The sequence below is a fragment of the Parasteatoda tepidariorum genome, chromosome 9 (assembly GCF_043381705.1).
Source record: "Parasteatoda tepidariorum isolate YZ-2023 chromosome 9, CAS_Ptep_4.0, whole genome shotgun sequence".
NCBI lineage: Eukaryota > Metazoa > Arthropoda > Arachnida > Araneae > Theridiidae > Parasteatoda > Parasteatoda tepidariorum.
In genome coordinates this window covers 31,248,620-31,266,898 of record NC_092212.1, presented here as the reverse complement: position 1 = coordinate 31,266,898, position 18,279 = coordinate 31,248,620, and the positions used below count along the sequence as shown (strand labels likewise).

The window sequence follows — 18,279 nt, the reverse complement described above, 5'->3', positions numbered from 1 at the left end:
TGGAGGATGTTAAAAATATGACAGGGATATTAGAGGGCTGTGTGCAGTCCGTACTGAATTTGGGGTATCTCGATCGCCTAGTTTCAAATATGTATGTATTTTCACCTTTTAGAAAGAAAAAAAAAGATCAATGTTATTTAAATATTATTGATCCAAACGTTTTAAAAATTAGGAGTAGTCGGTGGACACCCAAAATATGACCCATGGACCCCTAAGGGTCAGTGAACCGCAGGTTAAGAAACCCTGCTCTAAGCCAATGAAAGCATTTCATTTCTCATATATATTGGTTTATTTTCAAATCGCCAAATATTAGAGGGACTCCCGATTGTAAACTATTACTCGTATTGCTTTTTTTCTTTCCTTTTTTTTTGTTGAATAATCTAAGCATATATATTTTAAAACAATCGCTTTGTCAAGGCTTATAAAAATAGTCTTAAATTATTTTTTAAAAAAAAATCTTGATTTATTATTAAGTGATGCAATTGTACCAAATGTAGCCTAATATATTAGACGCTGGGGTCTCAAGAGTCATGGAGTTACTATTGGATAGGTAAATTGTCGGAAAAAGGTACATTTTTCTTACCCAGTAGTCAACCAAAGTAGGGGTAAATTTTGATTTTCATAAAAATTTGGTTTTTATGCTTTTGTAAATTTACATGTTGGTGTTGAAATCGAAATCGTTGCTGTGTTATCGAAATACTATAAGCACACTTCAAGATATTTTACTCTCGAGAATTAAATAATGAGATAAATGAAATTAATGATAAATGAAATTAATGATTATAATAAATAGTTATAATTATTAGAATTGTCAATTATTACTAGATCATTTGAAGATTTTTTAACTCTGTAAACTTTTAACTATACCACCTGTAATAGAAAATTAAAAGAAGTACGAAGAATATTATTAAATATGTAATTTATTTTTCTCTCTTCTATTTAATTTATAAAATATATTTAATTAAAAAAAACAACAACGTTATCAAGTCCATATTGTGGAAGTTGTCTCATCAGATAGCTTCAAACGTTATTGTCCGTGGTATATAAATGAATTATAATAATGCAAATAACTTCACTTTTGATACTGAAAGTTTGCCTGTAAGTTTTTTTAAAATTAAAAATACCGTACTTTTATTTGCGAATATCATACTTTATTTTTAAATCACTCTTTGAAAAGAACTTCAAAAATAAAGGATGAAAATAATGATCATTTGGATTTTACATAATTTTTGTTTCTTTCATGCGATTTTTCAATTTCGTTGACTGTAGTAATTCCGTAGATCTTTTTGCTGACGTTTTAAATTCGGTAAATGCAAATGAAATCAAGAAAACGAAATTTTCTTAAAAGCTAACTTCTTTTAATAGCGTCTGTAAAATTACAATCATAACAGATGGAGTGAAAATAATCATAGAAATAGTTAGGATTTCTTAATCTTTGCACTTGCTGGGTTTTTATTTCATTAAAAACAACATTTAAAAATCACAAACAGTGAAATTTTTATTAAAATACGTACGTGTTTCGGATACAAATTGGTGCACCTTCATCAGTAGGGCAAATGGCAGGATGGCAAAACAGAGGTCATGTAATTACTAATGAGGTTATACGTCACATTACAGAGAAAATTAATGAAAATGATTTTTGATGAAGTTTCCACATCATATTTAATTGTATTTTTTATATCTTTATTGAGACGTAAACTCTGTCGAATTACATTATCTCTGCTTTGCCATAACTGTCATTTATCACGAAACGCGTATAGATTTCAATAAAAATGTTACTTTTTTTTAAGTATTGTCTTAACCCCTTCCCTCTTGCTCTCATCAAAATCACGGAGTGAACTTTCGTCTCCTTTTTCTCGTGGCCGTGATATTTCCGGGCTAGAGCGTTAAAAGTAATGCACCAAAAATGTTTAAATATATCCATCTCTTTTACCTGGAAGTTTTTTTATTTCTTGTTTTACACACTCCTGCACCAGTCTATTTTTAATGTTACTGGAAATAGTTAGTTTATTTTAAACTGGATGTCAGCTCTATCCAAATATATATATTTCTGATATGTATTTCGTATTTTCAAATCAGCTACTTATGCTCTTTGTGAATACACGGTTTGTTTTATATATATATATATATATTTAGATATAGATATTTTGTCTCATGAATGTTTTGTATCCTCAATGCAGTGTTTCAATTTTACATAATTTGATTAAGACTCAATGCTTTCTCGAATAGCATATTTTAATTCATAAAAGAAATAATAATAACTATACATTAAATTTAAGTTTCTCTGATGGCTCTGTCATAAGTTATAATGCCTTTTAAGCGTTTTTGTTTTAACCGTTGTGAGTTTACGAAAATTGCTAATTGCTTTTTTGTTAATCCATCTTGAGTCAGGATAAACTGTCACAAAATGTCAATATGAAAAAAAAACTGAAGCGTTTTTAGCGGGAGTTCTCTTTTACTTTAAAGATATTGCTCTATTTTTTTTAAATGCTTGGCGATGTTCGCTGTCACTAAATTGTTTTGGACTAACTAGCATTCAAAATTAAAAATTATTCATTTAGATTTCTTTTTAAATTTTTCTTTGAGTAAAAAAATGCACGCACAATTTGCAACTTTTAAGAAGTTTAATATTTTTTTGAATGTTCGAAACATTTGTTTGTTTTAAAACCCAGCCAATTCTTTTTAACATTATAGTATGCAAAGTTAAAAATAAAACCGTTGCTCTGAGTGAAAAACACTAAAATTGTAACTTTTCTTATTTTTATTTGCTCTGAAAACCTATGAAATTTCGACTCGCTAGCTTGCCTTAGGCGATCAAATATTTAAAGCTGGCGAGAAAGTTTTATGTTTTAAAATGTTGGGTTTTAAATTTAAGTAGATACGCTTAGATTATCTTGCCTCAATTCAGTGGCGCATGAAAATATTTGGAAATAAAGCAACTGCATTTTTTACTATTATGAACAAAGAATACTGAACCATCAACCTTGCACCTATGAAACCCTAGTTTCTGGAAGAAATGAAATCTTATTTCATTTTAAGTTTTCGTTGCTTTTAAGTAATATTATTATTGTAATAAATATGTTTCTATTGTTTAGTTTCTGCATTATTTTTTGTTTTCGGTCAACAAAAAGTTCTTCAATCTGTTAATATTTCAAAATTGTTCATATTTTCTTGAAAGTAAGATAGTGACTTTCAAAGAGTTTAATCCAGCTAGTGTCATTAGAACTAATACATGCCATTCCCCAAAGATTGCTATGCTACCTTTCGTTTAGTTTATGAACCAAAACTAGCCTTTTTCACAAGTTAGGCCTATTTAAAATGTGTCCCGGCATTTAGTTACAGAAACTACATAACAATAGAGTTGATTGGTATGAGAATTGGAGTGTATTTTAAAAAGAACAATTTGATAAAAAAGAGTGTATTTATGAAAAATTACTAATAAATGTTCAGAATTTCCATAAAAATTAAAATTACATATTTCGAGAACTGATCAATCACTATAAAAGTCACTTGGGAGAAAATTATACAGTTTTCTTTATATTTTATAGCAACATCATTTCCCTGCTCAAAAAGTGCAATATCAACCCAAAATTAAAAGCATATTAATACCTTTTAAATTAAAATATTTTAATAAAGCTAAAAGTTTAGTGATTAGCATTGGTGTTGAAAAAGACAATGTAAGACTTAAGTAGACATTTGTTTGCTTGTGCCTAATGCTGGTTAACTGAAACTATATAGAGAAAAAGTTAATTTCAAAATAGGTAAAAAAAAGTATAATACATNTTAAAATATTTTGTCGAATCCGGAGCAGTTTGAATCTCTGTAAAGGTTACTTTGAATTTTCGATTTCCTAGAAATGTACTTTTAAATCGTTACTTTTTTTGTTTAGTATTTGTACTTTTACTTGTACTTTTTACTCGTTGCTTTTTAAAATAAGAACTTTTTACTTTTTACTCGTTACTTTTTTAAAAAATACTTGTACTTTTACTCGTTACTTTTTAAAAGTAACGTTGCCATATATGCTGCCATCTACCGGCAACTGCTTAAACTTAACTTGAATACGTCCGGAATAATTTCATATGCTCTTTTTTGCCATATTCGTATACAATATCTTTTTATACAATTATCTTGAATTAAAAAATTGCCAGTTGCATGACCGTTTTTTTTTTTTTTTTTTTTTTTTTTTTTTTTTTTTCTCTTGAAAATAACTAGATCGTTAAGGGGTGAATGAAATTCAATTTTATCACAAAGGATTAAAGTTGTTATTTTACAGAACTGTATTTATTTTAATTTTTTTATTACGTAATTAAAAAGATTTTAAAATCTGTATGTATAAGTTGCTGTCATTTTGCAACATCCTGCCTATTTATGAAAACGGAAATTTTTAAATTACTAATTGCTTTTTGTTTCTTTCTTTCAGAAAATAAATCTCTTTGTAATCCAAACCCTTGTGGAAAAGGGAATTGTGTTGATTTAGAGAATACTTTTGAGTGCGTTTGCCCCCCGGATGGATTTACTTACGTCGATAATTGCAGTAAGTATTATTTTTACTTTTTACTTTTAAAGTTCTATTAAACTTACTTTACTGCATTATACATTTCTGATTGTTTTAGCTTTTACTTTTTGTGAAACCAGATGAATTGTAACAAAGTTTGTTTGTTATTGATTAAAAGTGACTAATAAAATAACATTTTTCTTACTCGTTATTTGTTTAAATTTCTACGAAATTACTAGCTTAAATAACGAGTTAAATTTGAAATGATTATAAGGCAATGTTTTGATTGTTCAACCTCGCACCTAATTTTGATGGAGGCTAAAGCAGCAAAGTAAAAAACGGATCGTACTTGTAACCTTTTAATTATTAGTTGGATTTAATGGAAATAAAAGTTGGATAGTATAAAGCGCTATAAATATCTCGAAAGGCTTTTTTAAAATACGTATAACAGTTATCTGTGACAGTGGTAGAATGGGATGAGCGAGGACTGGGATTCTAACGTTTTGATGCCCTTTTTATAGAACGATTTGTCTTTGCTCTCAAAATAAGGCCTCCGTTTCATAAATAACTACTTCGTTTGAGCCGAATTTCGTCCCCTGGAGCATCTTTTTGAGATCTACAAAGATCCAGTAGTTGCTATGGGACATATCTGGAAAGTATTTTATTTTATTTTATAACCGTCGTTGAACAGCCGACCCAATTTCATGGGTTTACGACTACTTACGTTCAACTCCGTAGCCTTGTAATTTTGGACCAATCCAGAAGACAAGGAAACTCCTGGATCAGTACCCCCAGAGGTATTGATTTGTTGTGGGAACATGGAGGATTTTGAGACTCGACAGATTTAACGTGCATCAGTCACCATTTACGACACGGGGAGTCTTCGGCCGGCGAGGATCGAACCCACGACCTCTTGGATATGGGCCCAGCGCCCTACCGACCAGGCTATCCCGGCCCTTCTGGAAAGTATTGTGGATGGGAAAGCAATTCAAAGCGTAATTCATCCAATTTAACCATTGTTTTCACCGACTTCTGACTAGGAGCGGCGATTTCCTCGCTCAGTCGATCCAATAATGCCATATAATATTCGCTATTGATAGTTTTATCTTTTTCAAGATAGTTGATGAACAAAATACCATGGCGTCCCAAAATACGGAGGCCATAACATTGCCTGCTGACATTTGAGTTTTCGGTCGCCTTGGACGACTTTCACCGGCTGCTGCCCACTCAGCTGAAGATCTTTTTGATTCAAGAGTGTAGTAGTGGATCCATGTTTCAAATATTGTCACATACCGAGGAAAGAAAACTTTTTTTATCAGTTTTTAAAGGTTCCAAACAGCGTTCTGAATCGTCGACACGTTGTTCTTATTAGTTCGGCATGAGTACACGCAGCACTCATTTCAAAAGTATCCTGCTCATCCTCAAATTTTTATGGAAAATTGTAAACACACTACCTTCTGATATCCTGCAGTTGTCTGCTATCTCACGCAACTTTCATCTCACTTTTCAAAACTTTTTTCTGAACTTTTTTGATATTTTCTGGAACAGCAGTTAATTTTGGACCACTAGAGCGTCATCAATGCCCTTACGACAGAGCTAAAATTCACAATACCAGTCAATAATGGGTGATTTTCCTGGTTCAGAGTCACCATAAAACTTATTAAAATACTCTGTTTAGCATCAGCAGTATTTCACCATAGCCACCGAGAGTCAAGGCCTCTGAGTAACTTTGTGACGTCATCCTCGGAAGTGCAGATTTGTATTAAGAGAAAACTATAATAAATAGTAAAAATCTTTGATGAGAGAAGTAAAATATTTTTGATTTAGCTAATTTACTGCCACTTAAATATATTTAAGTGGTGAATTTTCAGTTTTTATTAGAATAACTCAATATTATGTATCTTGTTATAACTGAATGAACTATGCATGTAGGACTATTGATGTTGTTATAAAATAATATTATTTGCCTTTCATAATAGAAAAGGATCTTATAAAAAAATTCTTACAAATAAAATTCCAGAACTCATCTAAATCTAATTTAACTAATCAATGATTAAGGGGTTAAATTATTTTCATAACAATTATCTTTTTTAATAAAAATAAACTAATCATCTTTTCCGTCGCTGCATGACGTGCGCACTTTAATGAAAATCAATCAATTTTCAAAAGTTAATAATATGGTTCAGATTTTTTTTAAATTTTAAAAAATGCATCAAAATTTTTTAGGTCCTTAAAGCTGCAAGTTTCTGCAATATTTTTCAAAAAAAAAAAACATAATTTTTTTTTTAGCATTATGGTTTATGCTTTAAATCTGCGCATTCATTTGCTTATAAACCGGGGATAATAATTTCCATGGTTCCCTTTATGAAAAATTGAAAAGAAAAAAATTCACAAAAATATCAAATACACAGATATAAATAACATGCTTCAAAAATTTTTAGAATTTCTGAAACGCTTATTCAATACACAATTTTATTTTAGGTTTATTGTGAAAAAAACAACAACCTTAAAGTTCCATCTCCAGAAAAAAAATCCTTAGGGATTAAAATAACATCTAAACATCAAAAAAGCCTGCACGTGAAAATCTTTTGTTTTTGCAGGAAAAACCACAGCCTTTTTTTTTCTTCAAAAAACGCTCAAAACTTTGTAAATAATGCAGATAGGGAAGTGAATTTTTTTCATTGTGCTTGGAATTATTTGAAAATTTAAAAAAAACAATAAATTATTTTTTAGTTCTTTTGCCTATGTTTGGTTAATATGAAGCCTTAAAATTAAATTATGAAATCTAATAACTAATTTCAAAGTCATAAAAAACCATTTACGCCTCCATGACAAGATACACTAAAGCAATTTATCTATGTAGGAAGTAATCATGTTATATGAAGCATGAACAACAGTTTCATTAAAACTAATTTAAAATTATTATCCAAAACAATTTAAGGGACTCACAATGACTTAAATTCTTATTTTTCATTATTATCATTGAATACACAGGAATTTTTCTGCATTCAAGTAAAATATTCGTGACATTTAAATCATATAATAGTATTCTATCATCAAGAATAAATAAACTTCAAGTGCCAATCAACATTGTAAATTAATTTTTTCTTTCTTTTATAAATAAAACTAAACTGTTTATTTTACTAGTTTTCCTTTAAGTAAGAAAAGTTTAAGCTCTTTAATGACATCTTAAATTTATTTTCGAGGATAGTTTTATATTTGGTCCGAATTCAAAAATATTTTTTAAAAAATTATGTATAAATTTGTTTTTTTTTTCACTACTTAAAGTTTCACAAAAGTATCAATGTTTTTTCAATTTTATATCATAATATCCGCTAACAAACCATATATAGTACCCGAAACATTGTAATTCTTAAATACGGCTCCTTTTATTATGTAATTAAGAAGGTTATTATAAAATCTGCTAAAACGAATATGAAAAAGTGAAAGATAAATAACACTTATTTGACTATTAGTTGCCATTTGAGAATTGTCGCGTTATCCATTTTCGAAAAAATCAAGGATCGTATCATGGGGAATTTGTAAACTAAAACTTTACGACAATTTTTGTAATTATCTTTACATTTCAGTTCTGTACTTATATATGGCATGCTTAAAATTTATATAATAATAGATATAAGCACGAGTACAACCAAACGGACGAACGAAGCTGTTGTTCATTGAAAAGCGGGAAAGATAAAAATAATAATAATAAAAATAATAAATATCCAAAAGAAAAAAAGTTCGGAAAAAAGGGGGGAATTAATAATAATCCGGAAAATAAAAGATATAATCTTTTCATCTGTTCACACGATTATATTAGCAAAAAGGAGTGCTTTCTAATTTTGTATCAATATAGCCAAAGCAAAATATATCAATACAATAGTGTGAGGAGCACTCAAAAAATTTTTTTACAAAAATTTACAACAAACAAAATATATCACATTAAGTAAAAATATCACGTAAAAACAGAAAATAAAATGTAAAGAAAAAAACAGAATAAAACATAAAACGAAATCTGTAAAGCGAGTAGCGAATTCAAATGAACTTACATGAACGGGAAATTTTTCAAAAATGATTTAAAATATTTTCGTAACATGATTGCCAGATTGCAAAATATTAAAACAGAAGCGCTAGAATACTTAGAGGAATTTTTGATGCAGTCCATGAGAATAGCAAACGGCGCACCCTTTACAATCATGAATTATACAAAAAGTACAAACAACCGCGCATAGTTCATGTTATTAAGGCCAATCGCATTCGATGGCTGGGACACCTTTATAGATCTGAAGACTAAAATAAACCAGCAAAAAAGGTACCTTTTCTTTAAGCTAATCTGGCAAAATTGATACTAAAATATTTGAAATCATTTTTGCAAGATACCTGTAAGTGGAAGTACATTTGAGCTCGCTTTATATGCTACATTTTGTGTTTTATTCTGTATTCCTCTTGAATTTTTTTCCTCTATATTTACTTGATGTGTTTAATTTTGTATTAATTACCTTATATGTTTTATTCTTATTTCAGTTATCTTCGTGTTCCTCACATTATTGTATTGATATATTTTTTGTCTATGTTAACACAATATTAGAAAGCACTATTTTTGCGGATATAATCGTGTGATGTGATGACGAGATTATACCTTTTCCTTATTCGTTTTCTGGCTTTCAATTTCTTTTTTAAATTTAAAAAACATCTTTTTTATTAATAAATTTTCTTCTTATCTTTAAAAATATAAAATATTTTTTCCTTGTTTTCTTTTTAATTTAGCTTACATTAATGGGTTTATATATATATATATATATATATATATATATATAAATATATATNTATATATATATATATATATATATATATATATTGTAAGTTGTCAATGTCTTTACATTCTGAACTCTAAATGATTATATATATATGTGTGTGTGTGTATGCGCGTGTGTGTTTGGTTGATTTGAGTCTTTAGGTTATCAAAATCAATTCAAACAAATTTAAGTCAATAAACAAAATAAAATTTATAAATTGTCTTTATCACTTTAAATATAAAAAGAAAATATTTTGGACAATATGTAATGATTGGCACCTCTGTAAAAGTATCTCTGTTCCACAGTATCTCTGTAGGATACAATAACATATGATACAATTGTGTATAACCAGTATCAAGGCTATGACTTTTATTAAGTCGTGATTGTTACGCGTAATTTACACCTCTCAAAACAAGCTAACAATGAAAAATTGTTTAAACACTTTTCCGAAAAAGTTTTAAGGCGGAAATACATACCCTCGAACTACTAAAGAATTTTCTTAGTCTTAGAAAATGTTTTTTTTTTTTTTTTTTTTTTTTTTTTTTTTTTTTTTTAGTGGTAGAAAATGCTATGTATTGATATTTTAATGCATTAGAATTTAAATAATTTTATGCATCGCTACATATAAATAATTGAAACCTGTATGTCCAATGTTAGATTCGACTTTATTTCTAGTTGTGACAAAAGTTTTCTAAAAATTCTAGTTGTTTCTAAAATTTCTGCTTTAGTTCCCTACCAGTGGAAAAAGATTTTCACAAAAACCATAAATGTTGGATGGTATGGAAATAAGTTAAGCTCAATTTTAAACCAGTATAATTTTACGGTGGATTTACTTGATAAGCAAATTTTGTTTTATCCTAAGAATTTGTAGTTATTATTTCAATAAACTTCATAATTCTTGTTTTTGCATGTTGAGAGTTTCTGTTGTCATTATCATATCATTTAAAACAATTTTATTATTTTATAATTCCAGTTCCAAAAAACTGCTTTCCGAATCCATGCAAAAATAATGGTACTTGTGAACCTGCAACTATATATGACCTTTCGTATAAATGTGCATGTCAGAAAGGATTTCATGGAAAAAACTGTGAAGCAGGTAATGTTATGCTCCACTCATAAGATGGAAAAATTAACAATATAAAATTATCTTCTGAGCTAAACCTTTTTAAAGGTGTATTTTGATAATCAATTTAATGCTAAACGTTTTTAAAGCTTTAGATTTCTTGTAGCTCCTGCAGCCTATCAGAAAAATAGCCATATCTTATTAAGTCAAGGAATGTGATGAAAATTAAAGAACAAATTGATTCAAAAACTGTTACAGAATTAATTGGTAACAAATATCATAATTTAGTTGTAAATCTGAAAAAGGTTTTTAAAATCTATTGAATTGTCAAGTGAGAAATTTAAACAGATTAGTAGCGTAATCAGCTAAACGTTCTTTCAATAGGTTTTAAATTAAATTAGAAAGTAGGAAATAGATTTTCTTAATAATTATAAATAGGTAGTAAAATAACTTTCTAGTGATATTCTATCACACCTTTACATAAGAATAACTTTAGAATTTAACTTGGGAAAAACTTAATCAATGCTCATTAAAATCAAATTTATTAAAATCATTTTGAAATAATTTTATGAATGCATTACTCGGTGTCAACTACATTAGATTCTCTTTTTTTGCTTTTCCTAGAAACAAATAATCCTTGCAAACTGAATCCGTGCAAAAATAATGGCAAATGTAGTTCTAATGGAGATAAATTCAATTGCATCTGCATGGAAAACTTTAGAGGACCTACTTGTGAAGAACGTAAACATCAACTTTTATGTTTATTAAAATTAATTTGAAATATTTTTATGAATCTCTTTTATGAAATCATTTGATTATTGTTTCTATTATCTAAAGATCCTTGCAGTCAAAATCCGTGCAAAAATAATGGGACTTGTGGATTTGATGGAGATAATTACTTCTGTACCTGCAAGCAAAACTTTAAAGGGCCAACTTGTGAAGAAGGTAAACTTTATTTTTTATTATTTTAAAAACTCAGTTAAAAAATTTTATGATTGTATTACTTGAGCCCCTTACTTTAGATTTTTTAAATGATTTTCTCAGCAAAAAAGGATCTTTGCAGCCTACTGAATCATCGCAAAAATTACGCTAGATATTGTTATTGATGGATAAAATTCTTAGCAGTTACACTAAGTAGGCTTTGGTTATTCACCTTTTTCCAAAAAAATATATATATTTAATATTTATAGTGCAAATTATAAATCTATATATAATTTTCAATATATATATTTAAAATTCATATTGAAAACTATAAATATTAAATATATATATTTAATATTTATAGTGTAAACTATAAATCAATATATAATTTTCAATATATACACTTGATATTTATATTGAAAACTATAAATATTAAATTTATATATTTAATATTTATAGTTTTCAATATATATATTTAATTTTTATAGTGTAAACTATAAATCAATATATACACTTAATATTTAAATTGAAAACTATAAANTAATATTTATAGTTTTCAATATAAATATCAAGTGTATATATTGAAAATTATATATTGATTTATAGTTTACACTATAAATATTCAATATATATATTTAATATTTATAGTTTTCAAAAAAAATATATATTTAATATTTATAGTTTTCAAAATATATATATATTCAAATGAGAGATAACAAAGATAAAAACGACCTCTTATAAAGAAAGAAATATATTATAAGAGATTATTTTGACGATCGTCGGCTTCAGTAAGAAACTTCTCAGATATTGTTCTATGCACACACATCTCCTTCGTGTTTGCAAAAGCAACTGTTGGGAGAAGGAGATGCTAAATTAACTTATCAGTCCATGGCTATCTTACAGGTCATTGGTTACTAATTAGGTTTTGATAAAGCCATTCGATTCGTTATTCTTAGTTTCAATACGATGTCCGTTTTGTGTATTTGCATTTTAAATTTGTCATTTAAAATATTTAGGGAAAAAACAGCTCTCTTGAGAGCTTACTCCTTTAAGGAAGAGTATTTAAAGCTATAAGGGAAAACGCTGGAAACATAATTAAATTTTTTAAACCTTAAGTTTATAATACAACATGTCATAAAATAATAAAACAATAACATTATTAATATCAATACTTAAAAAAAAAAGAAGTTTAAAATTATGCTTAGTTTTGCAGACAACTTCTGATACTATTAGATGTGAGAAAAACTGTTTATTTAAAATGTAATTTGCTTGGTATAAATTATGCCTACGTATAAAAAATATTTTTATTTTATTTATGCATTTTTTCTTTATACAATTGGCCATTTTTACGGATATACTTGCCACTTTGCACAAATTTATATTGGGTAGAACATGAGTTTATATACTTTTTGAATTGAGTAGTTGAATCAAAAGCATTTCTGTATTTCTAGAATGGAACAATCTGAGCAGCTGAAAGGAAGCCCACCAAATTCCCTTCCTTAAACCTTGATTAGTCTTATTAGCTATTACTTTTAGCGTACATGGTTCCCGAATTAATAATTAAAGAATAAAGACATAATAATAATAAAAAATAAAGAAAAAATAAATTTTGGCTACTTTTTATCTCCAAGAATCAATCGGAGAACAATAGTTCGGAAAAGGGATAGCGCTAGAATTTAGGGACTTCATGTTTCTTATTCTCCACCAACATGGATTTCAAATTTGAAGCATTTAAGTAACAGTTCACATACTTTGTACAGACCAATACTACTCCAACCCCTGCTCTCTTCTGATTGCTCCTAAAAAAAACACAAGATGTCCCAGGATTATTAGGAGAAACTTTAAGGGGAGATAGGGGACATTACAAGGATTCTGAATTGCATAGCAACCCACGGTTGAAAACGTCCTTGTAAAATAGTATGACAGGTTCAAGAAACCAAGAGACACAAAACTGAGATCACCTAAAATATATTTAATCGTCAAAGATATTACATGTGCTATGGTAGATGGTATGTGAAAATGTCATAAAAGATGTAAGTTTCCACCATTGCTATCAATACCTGCGTTATATCTGCGTCAGGCCATGTCTTGACGGACTTGCTTAAATATACCTGGATTTTGTTTGATATCCGCAGCAGCACAGACGATTCTTGCCACCAGATCCACTTCGGAATCCACAAGTGTTGCGTACACAACACTTTTCATTACACCCCAAAGAAAGAAATTCATATTACGCAAATCAGGAGACCGTGGTGGCCAAAGAACCACCATATTTATCACCACGCCCAATTCACCTGGAGAACAACGCAACGCCTATCTGTGAACGCATACATTTCCGATCATGGGTTGCTATGTAAATCTGAATCCTTATTATGTCCCCTACCTCCCCTAAAAGATTGCACCAAGAATCCTGGGACACCTTGTATAATTATCTTATTTTACAGTCAGTTTTTGTTTTCTTCTTTCAGCAAATAATTTTTGTGTTCCAAACCCTTGTGGAGAAGGAATTTGCGTTGAATCAAATAATACCTTCTCGTGCATTTGTCCCTTGAATGAAATTTCTTACCTCGAATATTGCAGTAAGTATTTCTTTCTATTTAGCTTAAAAGTTTTGCCTCAAAACCACTCTTCTAATACTATTTTTTCTAACTGCGTTTTAAGTTTTAATTGGTTAAATAATCTTAAGTTGAATAACAAAGATGGCTTTAAGAAGTCATGCGGAAATGTTTTGACTGCTCAGGTCAGTAATTTTTACGATAAAATTTTTTTTAAAAAAAGATGTAATTAGTTTTTGTTTTTGTGTGAGAACAATAGAAAAATTGTATGTGCCCTAACGTTTAAATTTACTTTCATTTCATATTTGCAACCGAAACCAACAAAGACTCACCTTGTACGAAGGGAAACAACATGACTTGTCTGCAAGGACCTTGTTATTTTGCTAACTCAAAGTGTTTACGAAAATTTTAAAAGAATTTTGTTGCAGAAGATTCAGTATTATTTATTTATCTTTCAAATAGATTAAATCTAAAATCTTTTGATAAATTAAATTAAAATGAAAGTAGTTGAGTGGTTGGAAACGATAAATAAAAAAAAAATGAAGGAAAAGATGGAAATGAAAACAGAAGCGCGTTAGCCATTACCTGGAGAATTAAGCTGATTACTGGCCGGGGATGCCACAGGCGACTAAAAATGTAAAAATGATTGAAACTCAATTCCTATTCATTTATTTATGATCTCTTTGATTGTTCAACAGTACCAGGGGTCTGTCTAGGTTTTTCTGGGAGGTACCTATTTTGTAAAAATTGTCATAATTTGTGAAAAATAAAAATTTCATAAAACAAATCAACACAAAAATAGGAATGTATCGTTTCTTACGGGATACAAAAATTAAAAAAAAAGTATTTTGTGAAACTACCGTTTTTCCGAAAGTTGAATTTGCGAAGGTACCGCTAAACAGTAGTAAATTTGTCCTAGAAAGACCGCTGAGTACATACCACTTTTAATAGAACTTTAAAAAAAATGCTACAGAAAGAAGCTAATTGTAGTCTCTTATACTCTATTATCAGCCACCACGTTTTGCATTTTTAATCGCTCGTGACAACCCAGAAGGCAACCTATCGCTTTCTATGGTGATATATGTATAATACATTTTCCAATAGAGTAAGTTCCCGAATTGAAGATTGAAATTTCTTAAATGTAAATTAAGTGAAGAACTAATTGATAAATACACAAGAAATTTGTGTAAATCATTATTACGAAAGTTAGATTGGAAAATTAATCATTTCATTTGTTCTCATATATCTCGATGAATAAAGTTACCCTGTCCAACCGTAATATTCTAATATTAAATTTTTATATGTAGATATCATAGTTACCTCGAGCAATTAAAAAATATTAAAGTGCAAGCTTTATTGCAACAATATTAATTTAATTTAAGGTGTAAATATATTATATGTTTTTTTTTTAATATGAAGACTTTCAGTAACGATATATTTTCTTTTTAAAATACAATAAGTATTAATGCAAATTAAAATTAAGAAAAAATATTAAAATTGGTAGCAAAATTGATTCATTACTAGTTTTTTTCCTAGTTACAAAACAAAACATACGTGTTCACTGCGATATAGTAATTTACGTTAAACCTCTAGTTTTGAAACTGGAATTTTGAATTAATAAAGTCGGAAATCAAATGGCAAGCATTTGGCAACAACAGACAATTTTTAGGATCATTATTACCTTTTCTTTCATTTGTCTAATTCTTTTTCCACTCATGCATTCACAAAACTTTATGGTTTCAGTTCCAAAAAACTGTTCTCCGAATCCTTGCGTAAATGGTGGCATTTGTGAGCCTTTGACGCAAAATGACCCTCCATATAAGTGTGTATGTCAGATGGGATTTCAAGGAAAAAACTGTGAATCAGGTAACTTTATTTTCGGTTTAACATGTTTGTGAAAATACAGAAAATTTTTCATTTGTATGCATATTTTCTTGTAGTAAAATAAAAATAATAAGAAAAAAACATATTTTTCAAATAAACAATGAGGAAAAAATAATATTTGTCCGTGTTAAAACAGAAGTTTTCGAAACTGACGTCAAAATTAAACATATCTGAGATTTGATCTCTCTGGGAAGAATTATAACTTGCAATCAGGCTCAAACTCCAAACTCTTGTTGCATCAGGATCAAAACTCCTTAATATAGCTATTTGGAAAGTGATCAAAATTTTGAATGACAATTCTAATAGTGATAAATTTAAAAAATGATGAGATAAATTTTGCTTTTAGCTTTTAAGAAATCGATTGAAATTTGTATTGTTATTCAGCTTAGTGCTTCAATTTTAACACTCGTAACTGGTCGGGAAGTCTTTCAAATTTGGATTAATTTCTTTTAATTTTTTTTTGTTGACTTCAGGCAATGATAGAATTTTTTATTAATACCAACAGGCATAGATAGCTTTAGTTACAATTTAAGCACTTTTTTCCTATCAAGTAATGAGCGGAATTTTGATTGGTGATCAGTTTCTTTTGTTGATAATAAGGGGAGAAATCCAGCTTAGAAATTCTTTGCTGCTGACACATTTTCGGATAATTCATAACATCCATAACAGATATTGTTATCCATAACAGACATGAAGATGATGTTTAAGCATTTTTGTTCACATGAAAGTGGAAAGAATTTTTATTGGTGGTAATTTTGTAGGAAACTTAAATTGTTGTCAAACGTAATGCGCAGTACATATGTAACTGCTTTAGCTGAACTGAAATTCGCCTAAGTTTTGATACAAAGGAGAACTTAGTTATAACAATATGTTATATAACAATATTCTAAATATTCGGGATCACAACACTCGAATACGCCATCTAAGAAGACCAGCTCCATGTCAAGAGAGTACCTCATTTCCTCTCCCTGCTTAAATGTTTGGAAATGTATTGTGCGATGACCCCATCCATAATATTTTCGGACTTACTATATCAAGATATTAAACACAATTGAATCATTGAAAATAACGTAATTAATGAATTACTAACAGTTGACAGTTCTTTACATCAGATTTTTTAAATCCTTTTTACAAAAAGTAAATATCCTTGAATCCCAAACCCCTGCAAAAATAATGGAAATCGCAGTTCTTATGGAAATAAATACTCTTGTACATGCAAAGACAACTTTAGACGAACTAACTGCTATATTTTTGTAAAAATATTTTTTACAAAACTGTCGAAAACAATTTTATGAATATTAATGACTATCCCTTACATCAGATTTTTAATTACTTTACCCAGATAATAAAAATCCTTGCATCTCTAATCCCTGCAAAAATAACGATATTTGCAGATTATTGAAACGTAATCATTGCTTATCATTGTATACATAATCATTGCTCATTATAATTAAATTTATTAAACTCATATTGAAATACTAATTTTATGAATGTATTACTCCATGTAAACCACATTAGACTCTTTTATTTATTTATTTTGATTTTACAAGAAACTAAAAATCCTTGCATCTCTAATCCCTGCCAAAATAATGGAATTTGCAGTTCTGATGGAGACAAATACAATTGTACATGCAAAGAGAATTTTAGTGGAACTAACTGTGAAGAGCGTAAGTAATATTTTTTTTTTTAATTATTGAAAAGAATTGAAAAGAATTTTATGAGCATATGAGTGACATTCCCTTACATCAGATTTTTAATTGCTTTTAGCACAAACTAAAAATCCTTGCATCTCTAATCCCTGCCAAAATAATGGAATTTGCAGTTCTGATGGAGACAAATACAATTGTACATGTAAAGAGAACTTTAATGGAACTAATTGTGAAGAACGTAAGCAATATATTTTATATTTATTGCAAAACAATTAAAATTATTTTATGAATATATCACTGGCATTTCCTTACGTCATATTTTTACTTGCTTCTACCAGAAACTAAAAATCCATGCATCCCTGATCCCTGCAAAAATAAAGGAATTTGCAATTCTTATGGAGACAAATACAATTGTACATGCAGAGAGAATTTTAGTGGAACTAACTGTGAAGAGCGTAAGTAATATTTTTTTTAAATTATTGAAAAGAATTGAAAATAATTTTATGAATATATGAGTGACATTCCCTTACATCAGATTTTTAATTGCTTTTAGCACAAACTAAAAATCATTGCATCTCTAATCCCTGCAAAAATAATGGAATTTGCAGTTCTGATGGAGACAAATACAATTGTACATGTAAAGAGAACTTTAGTGGAGCTAATTGTGAAGAACGTAAGCAATATATTTTATATTTATTGCGAAACATTTAAAATTATTTTATGAATATATCACTGGCATTTCCTTACATCAGATTTTTAATTGTTTCTACCAGAAACTAAAAATCCTTGCATCTCTAATCCCTGCCAAAATAACGGAATATGCAGTTCTGAGGGAGACAAATACAATTGTACATGTAAAGAGAACTTTAGTGGAACTAATTGTGAAGAACGTAAGCAATATATTTTATATTTA

The 18,279-nt window shown here is 28.6% G+C and overlaps 1 protein-coding gene across 5 annotated transcripts in view; it reads left to right on the top strand.

The window, feature by feature from the left end:
- LOC107452196 (adhesive plaque matrix protein 2) overlaps positions 1-18,279 on the top strand; it is a gene marked incomplete in the record, with an annotated part of 49,395 nt that overhangs the window by 13,422 nt on the left and 17,694 nt on the right. For 3 of the 5 annotated variants that reach the window (XR_011637837.1, XM_071185975.1, XM_071185978.1), the window contains 11 exon segments: positions 4,421-4,534; positions 10,268-10,390; positions 10,982-11,098; positions 11,195-11,302; positions 13,747-13,857; positions 15,577-15,699; positions 17,268-17,384; positions 17,485-17,604; positions 17,705-17,821; positions 17,920-18,039; positions 18,140-18,254. Coding sequence is in view for 4 of the 5 variants with exons in the window: in XM_071185975.1 (XP_071042076.1) it covers positions 4,421-4,534; positions 10,268-10,390; positions 10,982-11,098; positions 11,195-11,302; positions 13,747-13,857; positions 15,577-15,699; positions 17,268-17,384; positions 17,485-17,604; positions 17,705-17,821; positions 17,920-18,039; positions 18,140-18,254 (1,285 nt within the window). 5 annotated transcript variants of the gene reach the window in all.